Source organism: Leptosomus discolor, chromosome 14 (genome assembly GCF_034619465.1).
Source record: "Leptosomus discolor isolate bLepDis1 chromosome 14, bLepDis1.hap2, whole genome shotgun sequence".
Lineage (NCBI taxonomy): Eukaryota > Metazoa > Chordata > Aves > Leptosomiformes > Leptosomidae > Leptosomus > Leptosomus discolor.
Window position 1 is genome coordinate 16,425,261 of NC_141404.1, and position 13,869 is coordinate 16,439,129.

A 13,869-nucleotide genomic window follows, 5' to 3' on the forward strand; every position below is an offset into this window, starting at 1 on the left:
GAGCTGAAGGCCAGCCGCTGGCCGGCATGACCCGCTGGTGGCATCTGAGCACGGGGTGACAATCCCAGGCCCCAGTCAGACATTTTGTGAGGCTTGTGGATCTCTGATCATGCATCTGGGAAGGATTATTTCCCCCCCCCGCCCCCGAAATCTCTAGTCATGGAGCTAGTGTAGAGCCATAAATCAGTTGTAATTCTCTGCAATAACAAGGGCAGCTGTGCTGTGGGAACAGAGCTGGTCGCTGTGAGGGGAGCAAGCGTGGAGGAGGGGTCCTCCCGTAAACGCCTGGATGCGGACTTGAGGGAGATGGCTGCATGGGGACAGCTCACTAGGAGGTGACAAGGGTGAGTTAGAGAGTAGGAGCGCTTGCTCCATGGTTCCTCTAGTCCCAGTTTGGTGAAAAACACCCTGCGAGGTTCATGTTTGCTCTCAGCGGTGTTTGGATAACCTGTGTACAGAGCCTTGCACCCAGGCTCCCTGAACTGGGACCGGTTCCCTGCCTGGGCTTCGTACCCTGCCAACGAGCAGCTTGAGGGGAAAGTTTTGTGTGGAGGTGGGCGAGGAGCTGCCACCACGCTGCAGAGCTCCAACCTCCCCTGAGAGCGAAGGGCGCGGAGCTCCCTGCCAGCCACAACCTGCCCCGGGGGTGTGTGGTTCAGCGCCGCCACCCCTTCCACTAACTCGGTGTCACCGTCTGCACCTTGAAACTTTGAGTCCTGGTGGTCATGAGGTGTATGAAAATGCAGTGCGGGGTCCAAACCTGGCCCCAGAGCCTCTCCCTCCTCCTCAGCTGCCACCCTGGAACAGTTCTGCCCTGCTCCGAGCTGCAGTGGGGGGTAGTGGTAGAATCCTTTAGCTGGGAAAAGGCCTTTAAGCTCATCACAGCCTCCACCAAGCACCCTGGCTGTGGCTTCCCACAGCGATGGGCTGAGGGCATTTCATCTGCTGCTGCCACAGCTCTCAGGGGTGATGGTGCTTCTGTTTCTTGCAAAATGTTTAGTTGACAGAGGGTGAAAGTACATGTTTTTCCCCTTGATCAAGGGCAGCGGCTGGAAGGGGGCCAGAGCCCAGGCCCCAACCTGTCACCCCTTGTGCTAAAAGCTGTTTCTCCTTTGCCAGCCCTCACCTAAAGCGGGGGGCTGGCTGTAGCACCCCGGCAATCGGGGCAGCTTGCTGGGCACCTGCCCAGTGACTATTGTATGGGTCTGCCTGCATTCACCTTCCCCACAGAAACCCCATCCTCGGCACCGTCACCCCAGCGCAGCAGATGGGAGAGGGGCCTTTTCCCACCTCGAGCCCCCTTTTTGGGTGGGTGTCACCAGCAAAATGTCTCTTTTGCAGGAGCTGTTGATCAATCTGCCTGTGGGGAAGCCACGGTGGACGGTTTTGCAGCTGTGCTGAGCACAGCGGGTCCTCAGAGCCCCTGTGGTGTCCTCACAAGCTGTGGCTGGTGCTGGGTCCCCACCTCCCAGCGTGTGGGGGGCTCTGACCCCACTCCCTACCCCTTGGTGTGGCAGGAAGGAAACAAGGGGCTCAAGGAGCCAAATTCATGTTGGAGAAAGGCTCCAGTCCAGCCTCCCCAGGGCCCCCAGCCCTCGCAGCCTGTGAATTGCTTTGTGGGCGTTGGGGACATTCCTCGACCCGTTCAAATTGGCGCATGTTTAGAAAATAAACTGGAAGCCACCAGGATTTTCCATGAACTTGCAGATACTTTAATAGCAATATTTGCATTGAGCTGTTCTCCCAAGAGGTGTCTCGAGAGTTTGGGATGATGGGGAAGTTCAATAAAGGGCGATTTCCCAGCATAGGGTCTGGGATGGACCCTACACACCTGCGTGGGGGGCTGCCCCTGCCAGAGCTCCCATGCCAATGTAACTCAGCCCTAAGGAAAACTGGAATCTGAGCTGGAGTGATGCTGCAGAGGGGAGCATCCCCCTTTCCTGTGCACAGGGCTCTGCCTGTCGCTGCTTCAGCAAACTCTCCACCTCTTTTGCCTCCTTCAGCACAGTCTGGGGCACAGGAGGGGGCCCTGGCGCCTCTGTCCCTGTCACTCATCCCCCTCCCTGCTTCCCACAGCCTTCAGTGATGCTTGAAAGCACAGGGGCTCCCCCCTGGGCAGCGCTGTGGGTGAGCAGGGCAGGGACAGCCTCTGCCCCCCACAGGGCCTTGCACCCCTTTCCCAACACCCAATATGTGTCCAGGGCAGCTGCGTGTCCCAGGGGGGACACGCTGGCCCGGGTGCTCGGCGCTGTGGCCCTTCAACAGGGCAAGGGGGGCCGGCGCGGGGCTGGGGGTGCCCACAGCATCCTTGCACCCCAACTGGAATGGGCTAACCCGGGGGGTCTCCTCTCCCGGGCTGTCAGGGGCAAAGCGTGAAGCAGGTCTGGGTTCTGGCAGGGTCTGGGACCCCCCATACCCCTGGGTCCCCCAGGGAACGGGTGCGGGGCTCTGCTCCCACCGCAGCAGGGCTTGGGGCTCTCTCTGGACAGGGGGATGCCCCGTTCCCGGGTGCCCTGTACCGGGATGCTCTGTCCCAGGATGCCCCGTCCCGGGATGCTCCGCATCGGGATGCCCCGTCCCGGGATGCTCCCTGCAGGCGCGGCGGCCGCCCGGTCCCGGCGGCTGCTTTAAGGGGAGGGACGGAAGCCTGACCCGTCCCCGGGCTCGGCCGGGTCCTTAAAGCCTCCGCGGGGCGGCCGAGCCCCGCTGCGGCCAGGTCCGACCCGCCGGCCCCGCCATGGGCTCCCTGGGGCGCTGCCTGGCCCGGAGCCTGCTGCGGGGGCAGCCGGGCCTGAGCCGCCCCCCCGGGCCCCGCTGCTACGGCTCCGGTGAGACACGGCCCCGTCCTGCCCCCGGCCCCCTCCTGCCCCGGGACCCTGTCCCCGTCCTTGTCCTGCCCCTGGGGAGCCTGTCCCTGTCCCTGTTCTGCCCTTGGCCCCTTCCCTGTCCTGCCCCTGGGGACCCTGTCCCCATCCTCATCCTGCCCCTGGGGACCCTGTCCCCGTCCTCATCCTGTCCCTGGGGACCCGGTCCCCATCCCTGTTGTGCCTTCGGCCCCTTCCCTGTCCTGCCCCTGGGGACCCTGTCCCCATTCTTGTCCTGCTCCTGGGGACTCAGTCCCCATCCCTGTTGTGCCCTCGGCCCCTTCCCTGTTCTGCCCCAGAGGACCCTGTCCCTGTCCCCATGCTGCCCTCAGCCCCTTCCCTGCCCTGCCCCTGGGGACCCACTCCTGATCCCTGTCCAGCCCCTGGGGGATCCTGTCCCCATCCTCATCCTGCCCCTGGGGACCAAGGGCACATCCCCTTGGCCTGTCCTGCCCCTCAGGGCTCCCATCCCCATCTTGCTCCCATGGTCCCCACTGCCCTGTCCCCTCCCAGTGCCCCTAGTCCCCCAGCACTCTGTCCCTCCATCCCAGGGGCAGCCCCCAGGCAGGGTGTCTGGCTTATGGAGTCCTTCACCTCTTCGCAGTGTGAGTAGGTGACAGGGTCTCCTGCCCTGTGCCCCATGTCCCAGGAAGGGGCAGTGCCTGGAGATGGTGGCTCCCCCCCGCAGGCACCACCCTGAAGGTCCCAAGGCATTTGGTGTCCCCAGGGCTGCAATGGGGGGACCCCTGGGGAGGGACAGACTGGGAGCCTGGTGGGGCTGTGTCCAGCAACGCCCAGAGAAGCGGGTGAATTTGTGGGGTCACTTATTCCTCTCTGCCCCTGCCAGCACCGGGGCCAGCCTGACCTCGCAGGCCAGGACGGGACCCCAAAGCCTGGGGCTGGCAGCGAAACACTCGGCGCAGCGTCCTCTCTCCCTCTCCCTTCCTCTCTTTCCCGTCCCCTCTGCCCCTCCGGCAGACAGGATGCACTGTCCCTTGGGGACTTGTGTCCCCTCCTGCCAGCGTGGCCCCAGCAGGCCCAGCCACTGGGTGAGGGTGGTGGCGGTGATGCCGGACCCTGCTGTGCCACGGGTGACAGTGGTGCCAGACCCTGCCACCCCCCAGCGCTCCGTTTCGCTCTCCAGCAGTGGAGGGCTGCGACCAGGGACCCGCTTTGTGCCAGGGCTGGGGCCCGGCTGCCTCCGGGCAGGGGGAAGCACCCGAGGCCGGGCAAGAGCGATGGCACACAGGGTGGCACCTGCAGCACCAGCACCGGGATGCAGCGGTGCAACATGCTCGGCCTGTCCCACGCTGGGTTAAAGGGTGTTTCCTGGCTGTGAGTGTCCCCAACACCTGTGCAGCATGTCCCTTGGGTCTCTACTGAGACCCTGCCAGTCTGCAAGGCACAGAGCAGCCAGAGGGACACGGCCCCGGGATGGGGACAGGGATGGGTTCCCGCTGCAGCAGCCACTGCCCACCGGCACCGAGCAGCAGCCCATGGTGCCCCAGGAGCCACGTGGGATCCTGCTGCCACATCCCATGCCCGTGTCCCATGGCTGGTGGTGACCTGTACCCCATGCCCGGTGGTGACACCGGCCCCTCTGTCCCCGCGCAGCCCCCCCGGAGCTGCAGGAGCAGACACTGGTGCTGGCGAAGCCGGACGCAGTGCAGCGGCGGCTGGTGGGGAGCGTCATCCAGCGCTTCGAGCGCCGTGGCTTCAAGCTGGTGGCCATGAAGCTGCTCCAGGTACCCAACCCTACCGAGCGGCCACCCGTCCCCCCGTGCGATCTTGCTCCCCGCACCCCACAGCCGGCTCAGGGGGGCGCCAGGAGGGGGGTGACAGCAGGGGGCACTGGCTGGGTGTCCCTGCCATCACCCCACGCTGCCATCAGGCGGACCAGGGGCTCCTGGACAAGCACTACCAGCAGCTGCGGCAGAAGCCCTTCTACCCCGCGCTCCTCGCCTACATGACCTCAGGGCCGCTGGTGGCCATGGTGAGGGGCTGCGATGGGGGGTTCAGGGGTCTCGAGGGGGGTCCAGGGGGCTAAGGTGTCCCCTGTCCCATAGGTGTGGGAGGGCTACAACGTGGTCAGGTCCACGCGGGCCATGGTGGGGGACACCGACTCGGCGGCGGCGGCAGCGGGCACCATCCGGGGGGACTTCAGCATGCACGTCAGCAGGTAGGGGCGTGGGGCGGGTGGCGGGGCCGGTGGGGGGACCCCACGGCCATGGCACCATCCCCGTCCCCGCGCAGGAACGTGGTCCATGCTAGCGACTCGGTGGAGACAGCCCAGAGGGAGATCGGCTTCTGGTTCCAGCGGGACGAGCTGGTGGCCTGGGAGAGCGGAGACCGGGATTACACCTACGGGCCCTAGGGTGGACCCTGTCCACGGGAGGACCCCGGCCCCACAATAAACGCTGATGCCTGCAGCTGTGGCTCCAGTCTCCTCCCTCAGATGCCACCAGCAAGTGTTGTGGGGCTTTGGGAGGCACTGGGATGTCCCCAGGGGGCACTGAGGTGGTACTGGGAAGGTCTGGAAGGTGCTGGCACAACCCTGGGTAGTACTGGGGCAGTACTGGGAAGCACTGGGATGTCACTGTGAAGTGCTACGATGTCCCTGGGGGAGGGGGGCACCGGGTTAGTTCTGGGAAGTTCTGGGATGCACTGACATTTCTCAAGGGAGAAATTGGGTGGTACTGGGGAGGTCTGGGAGCAACTGGGTTGTTCTCAGGGGGCACTGGGGCAGTGTTGGACATCTCTGGGAGAGAGTGGAAAATCCCTGGGGAGGTATTGAGGGAAACTCTGGAGAGCACTGGACTGTCCCTGGGTTACACTGGGGCCGTACGGGGAAGCTCTGGAGACACTGGGAAGCTCTGGGAAGTACTGGCATATCTTAGGAGAGGCACTGGGAAACTCTAGGAGGCGCCGGGCTGTCCCTGGGGGACACTGGGGAGGTAATGGGAAGCTCTGGGAGGTGCCGGGCTGTCCCTGCGGGGTACTGGGGAGGTAATGGGAAGCTCTGGGAGGCGCCGGGCTGTCCCTGGGGGCAGCAGGAGGCTCTGCGGGTCACTGGGAGGGCCCGGGGGTGCCTGGGCTGGCACGGAGAGGGCTCCGGGGACGCTGGGCTGTCCCTGGGAGGGGCGGCGGTGCCGCCGGGGTGTTCCTGGCGCACCAGTGAGCCACTGGGGACGCTGGGCGGCGCTGTGGGACGCCGCACCAGCCCCCGCGCTGTTGCCGGGCAACACCTGCCGACGCCCGCGCATGCGCAGGGCCGGAGGGGCCGGCCTCTCCCGGCAGGCAGCGCGGGGCGCGCGCTCCCGGCGTGCTCTGCGGCGCGGCCCAGCGGGCCCGGGCCCGGCGTCGAGCTGCCATGGCGGAGGCCCCAGCAGCCTCCCGGCCGCCGCCGGACGTGGACACCGACGACTGCCTCCGGGATTACCGCCACCTCTTCAGCCCCGACCTCTTGGCGTGAGTGCCGGGGCGCTGGAGGGCTCCGGGGCCTCGGTTCGGCTGCAGGGCCGCGGCCTGGGGCGTTGGGCACGGCGTGCCCCGCGGCCTGCTCGCTGATCGGGGCCCGGCGCTTGCCTCTGACTGTCCCTTTGTTCCCCTCCTCCAGGGGCCAGGTGGCGTTCATCACCGGCGGCGGCTCGGGCATCGGCTTCCGCATCGCCGAGATCTTCATGAGGTGCGGGGGCCCGGCGGGGCTGCGGCCCGCGGGGTGGCGGCCGTGCCCGAGGAGGGCTTGCCCGGCTTTCTTGGGCAGCGGTGGGACGGGCGGCGTCAAAGCTGCCTTTCCCTTGAGGCGACTGTGCTAACGGGGCCTAGAAGAGGTGGGGTGCGAAGCCGGGGGGCAACAGAGTCCTTGTGAGAGGTGCGGGCAGGAGACGCGGGCAGTGCTGCCGGCTGCGGGCTCTGGTGGCTCGTGGAGGTGTGGGCGGCAGGGGCTGGTCCTGTCCCAGCGCTGGGATAGGTCTCCAGTGCCTGTGGCTCCCTCTTTTCGAGCCCTGCAAGCCTGGAGGAGCAACAGTTCCTCCCCTGCAAGGACGTTGTGCCACCTCCCACCGCTCCCCAGCCGCACTCCTGGTGATCCCCAGAGGTCCGAGGTGACTGAGGAGCTGGTGCTGTGTCGCCCTTCTCACCAGCCCCTTCCTTGCAGGCATGGCTGCCGGACGGTCATTGCGAGCAGGAACCTGCAGCGCGTGTTGGAGGTGAGTCTGTGGCTCGGGCAGGACGGGGAGAGCTGTGACCGCCCGGGAATCCTTCTGCCCTCTCCTCTGGGGGGGCTGGAAGCAGCGCAACAGGAGAGGCGGCTCACCAGCACTGCCCTGTCTTCCCCCAGCTCTAAGCAATTCAGCCCCAGCAGGCAGTGGTGATGGGCGGGATGGGTGCAGGTTTAGGGTGAGCTGCACCTACCGCACCTCACGGTAGAGCTCAGTTAATGGAGGGACTTGCTGCCTTCCCCTGCCAGCTTTGGGGTGTCCCTTCCAGATGGGGTGTGTCCTTTTTGCGGATGAGGCAGATGGGGTGAAGGTTTGTCAGCAGGGAAGTGGCAGAGCCCAAGGTCAAACTTAAATCTCGGCTTTGGGTAGGACAAGACCCCCTTGTCCGAGGGTTATGTGGGTTGAGGCAGGTACGCTGAGCCCCAAAATCTCAGTTCTCTTGTGTTTTGAGACGGAGGGGAGGACACAGGGCCGGAAAGCTGCGTTAGACTAGAACAAACACCCAGCCCTGCGTGTCTGACCCTGGGCTGGAGTTTGGCTGGTCCCATTTTCTGTTCCTGACCGTGGCTTCTGCTGCTGTCTCGGGCTGACAGTGGCTGTGAGAGAGCTGTGTGGGAGCTGCATATGGACCGTGCTGAAAAAGATCAAAACCAGCGCTGGGGAGTGAGCTGGCGTGACCCAGCTGCCTCCCGGGGGTGGTTAGTGCCGTCATTTTGCATTCCTTCAGGCTCTCCTGCCAGAAAACAAGCTGCAGAGCTCAGCAGCTTTTTAGTCCTTGGGGGCTGGAGTCTTGCGGGTACACGGGTACTGCTTGCCCAGGCTCTTGATGCTCGGTGTGCGTGTGTACTAGTTGGGGCTCAAAGCTTCTCCCAGCAGGGCCTGTGGAGCCCGAGGAGTAACCTGGAGCGTTGCTGGGTGTTGTGCAGGGTTGCTGCTAAGTTAGTTTGCTGTGGGGAGTGCTGTCGTAGCGCCTCGGGGCTGGGTTGTGGCAGACGCTGAGCTGCAGAGCTGGCCCGCTCTGCCTCGCGGGCAGAGACCCTGGCAGCCGCTGGGCTGCCTTTGCCCTTTGGCCTACTGACGGGTTTTTTTTGGATCTAAAGGTTAATTACGTCTGGGCTCGTGCCAAAAATGCTTTGTTGGGGTCCGACCTTTGCACTTGCCCCGCAGAGATGTTGCTGGGGATGTGCTGTGTCGATGACAGGCCACCGAGATAACCGAGCTTAGAGACTTGTGGCCTCGGGGCCAGCGTGGCCTTTGTTTGGGACATCTTCCTCTGGCTACCCCGGGCTTTCGCTGCAGGGTGGTGCTGGGCTGGAGCTGGCAGTGTTCAGGCAGGTCTCTCCCCTGCCCACGGTGTTTGCTCTGTGCTGCAGGGATGTGGCTCCTGCCTGACTTCTCGCTCGCCTGTTCTGAGGTCTGGGTCTAACGGAGAGAGTTCCAAAAAGAATCTCGGGTCTTTTGTCTGGTTTTAGGCCTCAAAAAAGCTGGTGGCAGCCACAGGCCAGCAGTGCCTGCCTCTGTCCTTAGATGTCAGGCAGCCCCAAACCATTGTGGCAGCAGTGGATGAGGCGCTGAAAGAGTTCCAGCGGATCGACATCCTCGTTAATGGTGAGCCGCTGGGGCGGGCAGGGGGAGGGCGTGCTGCAGACTCGCTGCTTGGAGGGGCGCTTGGAGGGGCGTTTTCCTGCAGGGGGGCTGTGGGTGTGCCTAGTGTCTGGCTTATGCTGGTTTGGCCTGGGAGCAGCTCAGCAGCCCCTGGGAGCGCAGAGGGGGTGGGCTCAGGGGAAGCAGGGACCTGTTGATGATCCGGGCGTGCCTGGGGGTGGATCGTCCCGGCTCCCACTGCCCCAATGCCCTCCTGCTCTCAGGCTGGCCGTGCTGCTGGGCACTCAGAGCCACCAGCTGTTCATCCCCTTCATCAGGGCTGTTTCTGCGGGCTCTGCCCAGACAGTATCCCTCACCATCCCTCTTGCACAAGTAGCCTGAACCTGCCTGATCTCTCCTGCCCCAGTCCTGACCAGCCCCTGGCTGATTGTTCTTTAGGTGCTGCAGGAAACTTTCTGTGCCCAGCCAGTGCCCTGTCCTTCAATGCCTTCAGGACAGTGATAGATATCGACACCATTGGCACCTTCAACACCTCCAAAGTCCTCTTTGAGAAGTATTTTCGGGTAAGTGGAGCCAGAGCCAGAGGACTCTGTGGAGAGGCTCCTGGTAGGCAGGGGGTTAGTGTCAGACAAACAGCACTTTGCTCCTGAGAAATTCAGGGAAGTGTGGAGGGCAGAATGGAGCACACCCATGTACCCAGGGCTGTGCTGGGCTGCTACCACCCACGTTGCTCAGATCCAGTCCGTTCCCTCCCAGGGATGGCAGCCCGTCTGCAGGCACTGGGAATCCTGCCTGTCTCTAGCCCTGGGGCTTTTGGCCGTTGTGGCACCTTTCTGTGTTCTGCCACCTGCCAGGGAAGAAGCTGCTATCTGCTGCTGCTTTTCCAGCTCCTCTGCTTTCCCTTGGCCTTTGCTTGTCCCCTGCCACCTCTCTGGAAGGGCCCTGCTGGCTGCCCTGGCTCGGTGAGGCCGGGTGGGCAGCGCTGCCCTGGTGATGGGTTAGCAACGCAGAGGTGGCAGTGCCCACAGGTGACTGTCCCTCTTAGCTCAGCTCTCTTGTCCCGCCACTCCCCTACGTGACCCCTTGTGCTGCACCCTGCCCAACACCCAGTCTCTCTTCCTTCCCCAGGACCACGGTGGGGTCATCGTTAACATCACGGCAACCCTGAGCTACCGAGGGCAGGCCCTCCAGGTGCACGCTGGTACTGCTAAGGCTGCCATAGGTACCTAAAAGCCTCTTGCTGGGACTCTGGGAGCTGCGTGGGGCTGGTTCCTCCTAAATATTGGGATGGGAAGGTGTCCTTGGAAGAGATGAATGTGAATCGGTGTGGTTACCATGGGCCTGGGTTTGGGATGAGGCTCTTCTCTTCCCCCCAGGGCTCTTTGCTCTTGGTCAGAGTCTTCTGTGGCTTTTTGCCCCCCCAAAAGTTACTGGAATGGCTCTACTCTCTTATTCCCTCGTTCCTGTTGTAATCCGTTCCCAGATGCCATGACTCGACACCTTGCTGTGGAGTGGGGACCCAACAACATCCGAGTGAACAGCCTGGCACCGGGCCCCATTACAGGCACCGAGGGCTACCGGCGGCTGGGTAAGGCAACCGGGGGCTCCTGCCTCTGTCTGTGGCTTGCTGGTGTCTGGCTGGGAGGGGACGGTGATGGACCACCGGCGCCATGCGGATTGGGGGGCGTGTGATGTAGCCGGGGGCTGTTGCTGCTGGGCACGGCTGTCCTGTGAGTGGGCTGGCACGTCCCTGTGCGGGAGCAGCCCTTCCTGCGTCCTCAGTACCTCGCAGGGCACCGATTTTTCTCTGTGGAGCGGCAGCTTTTTTGTGCTCTCTGACACCTGGTAGTTTAGCTTTTGCAGTCCATCAGTGGTGTCGGTTCAGCCCTGGAGGGGGAAAGCTCGCTGAGGTCCTGTCTTGAACTCGCTGTTGCAGTACCCAACCCACCGCTGGGCTTGAGCTCCCCTCGTTTAACTCTCTTCTCAGCCCTTTGTCCCAGGGCTGCGCCAGGATCCCACCTGGGTTCCCCGGGGCGCTCAGCAAGCCCTCTGCAAGCAGTGGTGCAGTGCCTGACAGGCCGTGGCGGTGGGCAGGTGGTCCCGTGGTCCTAGCTGACCCTTTCTTCTGCTCCTCTTAGGTGGGAAATTCGCCGAGGAAGCCAGCCAGTTCGACAGGATCCCCCTCCAGCGTGCAGGGAACAAGACGGAGATCGCCCACAGCACACTGTACCTGGCGAGTCCCCTCTCCTCCTACGTGACGGGCACCACCCTGGTTGTGGACGGCGGGAGCTGGCTGACCTCTGCCAACAACTTCCCTGCCTTGCTGGGTATTGCTTCATCCTCTGCTAAACTCTAGGTGACGTGCATTTCCCCCTCCGTGGGATTAGAGCAGGGCTCATGTCAGCAACCCTGTTGCCCCATGGTACAGGAGCATGGCTGCCGTAGCAGCGGGGGCGGCGTTGCCTTCTTCAGGTGCCTCGTACCGGTACCAGGCTCTGCCTCTCCTGTGGCAGCTGCGTGGCACAGCCTGTGTTGGGGAAAAGGGGGCAGATGCTGGGTGTCCGGGTCTTCGAGTAAGGGCAGCCAGCCCAGGGCTTGACTTGGCAGCGCTTGTTCTCAAACCTTCCTCTGCTTTTGGGAAGGTGGAGCAGGGTCACCCCCCCGTGCTCTTGTCAGAGCAACAAGGGGAACATCTCTGAGTCCTCCTGGACAGTCCTGGGGTGACTTGGGAAGGGCTGGAGAACTTGCTGGGTTTTTCCTCTGAGCCTGCGCTTGATGGTATCTCTTGTTGCTCCTGCTGGAGGATGCTTGGCTGGGCGCTTCCGAGTGTCCCCTGAAGCGACGTGGTGCCCCTTTTCTGTGCCCCACCAGCAGAATTGGGCCCAGAAGTCCTGACAGCCTCTGCCTCCCCTTTCTGCCTTCCATGATCGCCGCAGTGTGTCCTGTGTTGCGGTGGAATCGCCCGCAGGACTCACGTTGACCGCGTGTGTCTGCGGAGGTGGGAAGGGAGACGGAGCCTGGCGCTTGCTGGGAGAGGGGTCTCCTTTCTTCCTCTCTCCCCCTGCCTGGGGGCCTCCGTGAGCAGGGCAGGACTTCGTGCCCACCTCCGTGCTGTCTTGCAGATTTCTGGGCTGCAGGAGCAAACAAAAATCCGTGATGGACAGCCTGGGATCGCCCGATGGACAGAAATGTGACCGACCGCTGCTGCTCTGGGTGACGCCTCCCAGGGTCGGAGCCGATAGTGCCGCCTCTGATCAGCGACCGGCGGTGGTGATGCTGCTGATCCTGCGTCCGCCTGGGGGAGGGAGCATTGGGGGTGCTGGGTGGGGAGCAAGTGTCCCCCCCCCGTGCTGTGCCGTTACTGTCTTCTGAGCTGATGTGGCTGAGGGCGCGGGGACAGCGCGGGGTGTGATGTTCGCTGTCCGTTTGTGTCTCCCTCTGAGTTGCTTCCCTGGCCTTTCCCACGTCCCAGGCAGTGCCACCTGTGGATATCCATCCTCTTCCTCCCCTCTCCCCCATCTCAGCCCAAGGGCTGCCCAAGCAGCAGCTCTGTTTTGGGAGGGAGGAGTCATTCAGCCCATCTGGGGTTGAGCTCGGCCTTCATGCTGGCGGCAGCTCTGGCTTGGTAGCAGTAGCCGGCAGCTCTTGGAGGGGGAGCAAAGACCAAGCTGGCTCCTGGCAGGGGGAAATGGCCCCATCCCCTCGAGGGGGGGGTTCCTGCGTGGGGCAGTGGTCCCCAGAGGCTGACACAGATGCAGCAGGGTCTCCCTCTCCCAGCAGCAGAGGTGGTGTGAGGTCAAATCCCACCAGAGCTGGCTGTGTACTGCTGTGCACCGTAGCTCTGTCTCTCTTGGGAGCTCAAGGTGTCCTGTTGTCCGTCCGGCACCCATCTGTCTGTCCTGCCAGTCTCATGCTGTCTCCTTTCCTTATACAGACACTACAGGTGAGGGTAGATCAAGGGGTGGCTGAAATTCAGCCCTTCCCGAGCAGGGTGCTGAGCTGAGGAGCTGCAAGCGCTGCAGCGGGTCTGCCCTGGGCTGCTGGAGCACGTCCTGGTGCCTCGGGGGACACGCGCCGCTGGCGTGCAGCAGCCTCCTGCTGCCGACAGCAATTCTGAGGCTTCTCCTGAATTCCGTGAAGCTCGTTTTCCGACTTGATCGTGTTTCACACTCAATCGTAGACTTGCCAGGTTTTGCTCCTTCCTCCAGGCCGTGAATAAAGGCCTTGCACCCTGAGCTGCGATGCTTCTTTCTCCTCTCTTTGCCTGCGCAGGGGTTGATCCTGCAGCCGCCGGGAGCTTGGGAAGGTTTGCTGGTGCCCCGTGTCCTCTGGTGAGCCGGCGGCAGCAGGAGCTTCGGGAGGCTGAGTCGTTGGCAAGTCCCAGTGGGGCCCTGAGGGAGGAGGGAGAACCAGTGTTCCCACTAGCAAAGCCTTGCGCGGCACCAGTTCTCCATGGCTGTTGTGTCCCAGCACCCCAGGCCAGGGGTATTTGGGGACCTGCCACCCCCTCGGCCCCAGCTGGCTCTGGGGATGTGGTTCCAGCAGGTGTGGGATCCATTGGCAGAGGTGACGGGGACGTGCCAGCCCCTTCAGAGAGGGTGGGGATGTGGTGCCTGGATGGGGGTCTGGGCGTTTGTCCGGGTCTCTCCTGGGACCTGCCTCCAGCTACGCTGTCCCTCTTCCCAGATAATGGGACGAGTGTCTTCTCCCGGAGAAGGTACTCACGCGATGTTTGTTGGTCCTGGCCGCCCGGCGCTCTGCTGCTCTGACCTGCACCCCTTGTTCTGTGAGGGTCCCTGTATTTACTGACGTCTTGTTTAACCACCACAGCTGGGGACTGTCCCTGCGTGTGGTGACAGCCATGGTCCTTCCATGAGCCTTTGCTTTAGCCAAACCCCTGGCAGCCCCTCCGTGACTGTGTGTGGGGACACGGAGACCCTTCACAGGCTCCAGGGGGCAAGCTGCGGGGACCTGCTGCCCTCAGGCTGGGGTGAGAAGGGGCAGAGGTTGCTCCCCTGTGCCCCCGGGGAGGAGGGTGAGGTTTCCGTCCTCCCTGCAGCAAGAGTCGATGCCCGAAGGGAAGGCGCTGCAGGGCAGGCGGCCCCGGAGCTGCAACACGGGGAACGTCTCTCCAGCGCCGGGGCGGGGGTCCGAGGGGTGGCTGATGCTGGGGGGATGCG

At 63.6% G+C, this 13,869-nt stretch overlaps 2 protein-coding genes across 3 annotated transcripts; both read left to right on the forward strand.

Annotated features, from left to right (window-relative positions):
- Positions 1 to 2,737: 2,737 nt before the first annotated feature.
- NME4 (NME/NM23 nucleoside diphosphate kinase 4) lies at positions 2,738 to 5,238 on the forward strand. The gene is made up of 5 exons (XM_086473098.1): positions 2,738 to 2,828; positions 4,479 to 4,609; positions 4,756 to 4,857; positions 4,931 to 5,043; positions 5,118 to 5,238. Exons 1-5 carry the CDS (start codon positions 2,738 to 2,740, stop codon positions 5,236 to 5,238), a joined length of 558 nt encoding a protein of 185 aa, XP_086329224.1.
- Positions 5,239 to 6,234: 996 nt separating this feature from the next.
- Positions 6,235 to 12,924, forward strand: DECR2 (2,4-dienoyl-CoA reductase 2). Of its 2 annotated transcripts, none has more exons than XM_086472982.1 (9): positions 6,235 to 6,332; positions 6,481 to 6,549; positions 7,021 to 7,072; positions 8,557 to 8,692; positions 9,128 to 9,252; positions 9,818 to 9,911; positions 10,173 to 10,277; positions 10,828 to 11,016; positions 11,812 to 12,924. In XM_086472982.1, the coding sequence occupies exons 1-9, from the start codon at positions 6,235 to 6,237 to the stop codon at positions 11,844 to 11,846; spliced, it is 903 nt and encodes a 300-aa protein (XP_086329108.1). In that variant the 3' UTR covers positions 11,847 to 12,924. The 2 variants fall into 2 exon arrangements, with proteins under 2 accessions (XP_086329108.1, XP_086329109.1); XM_086472983.1 differs by having other exon boundaries at positions 10,828 to 11,045; positions 11,812 to 11,845.
- Positions 12,925 to 13,869: the final 945 nt, after the last annotated feature.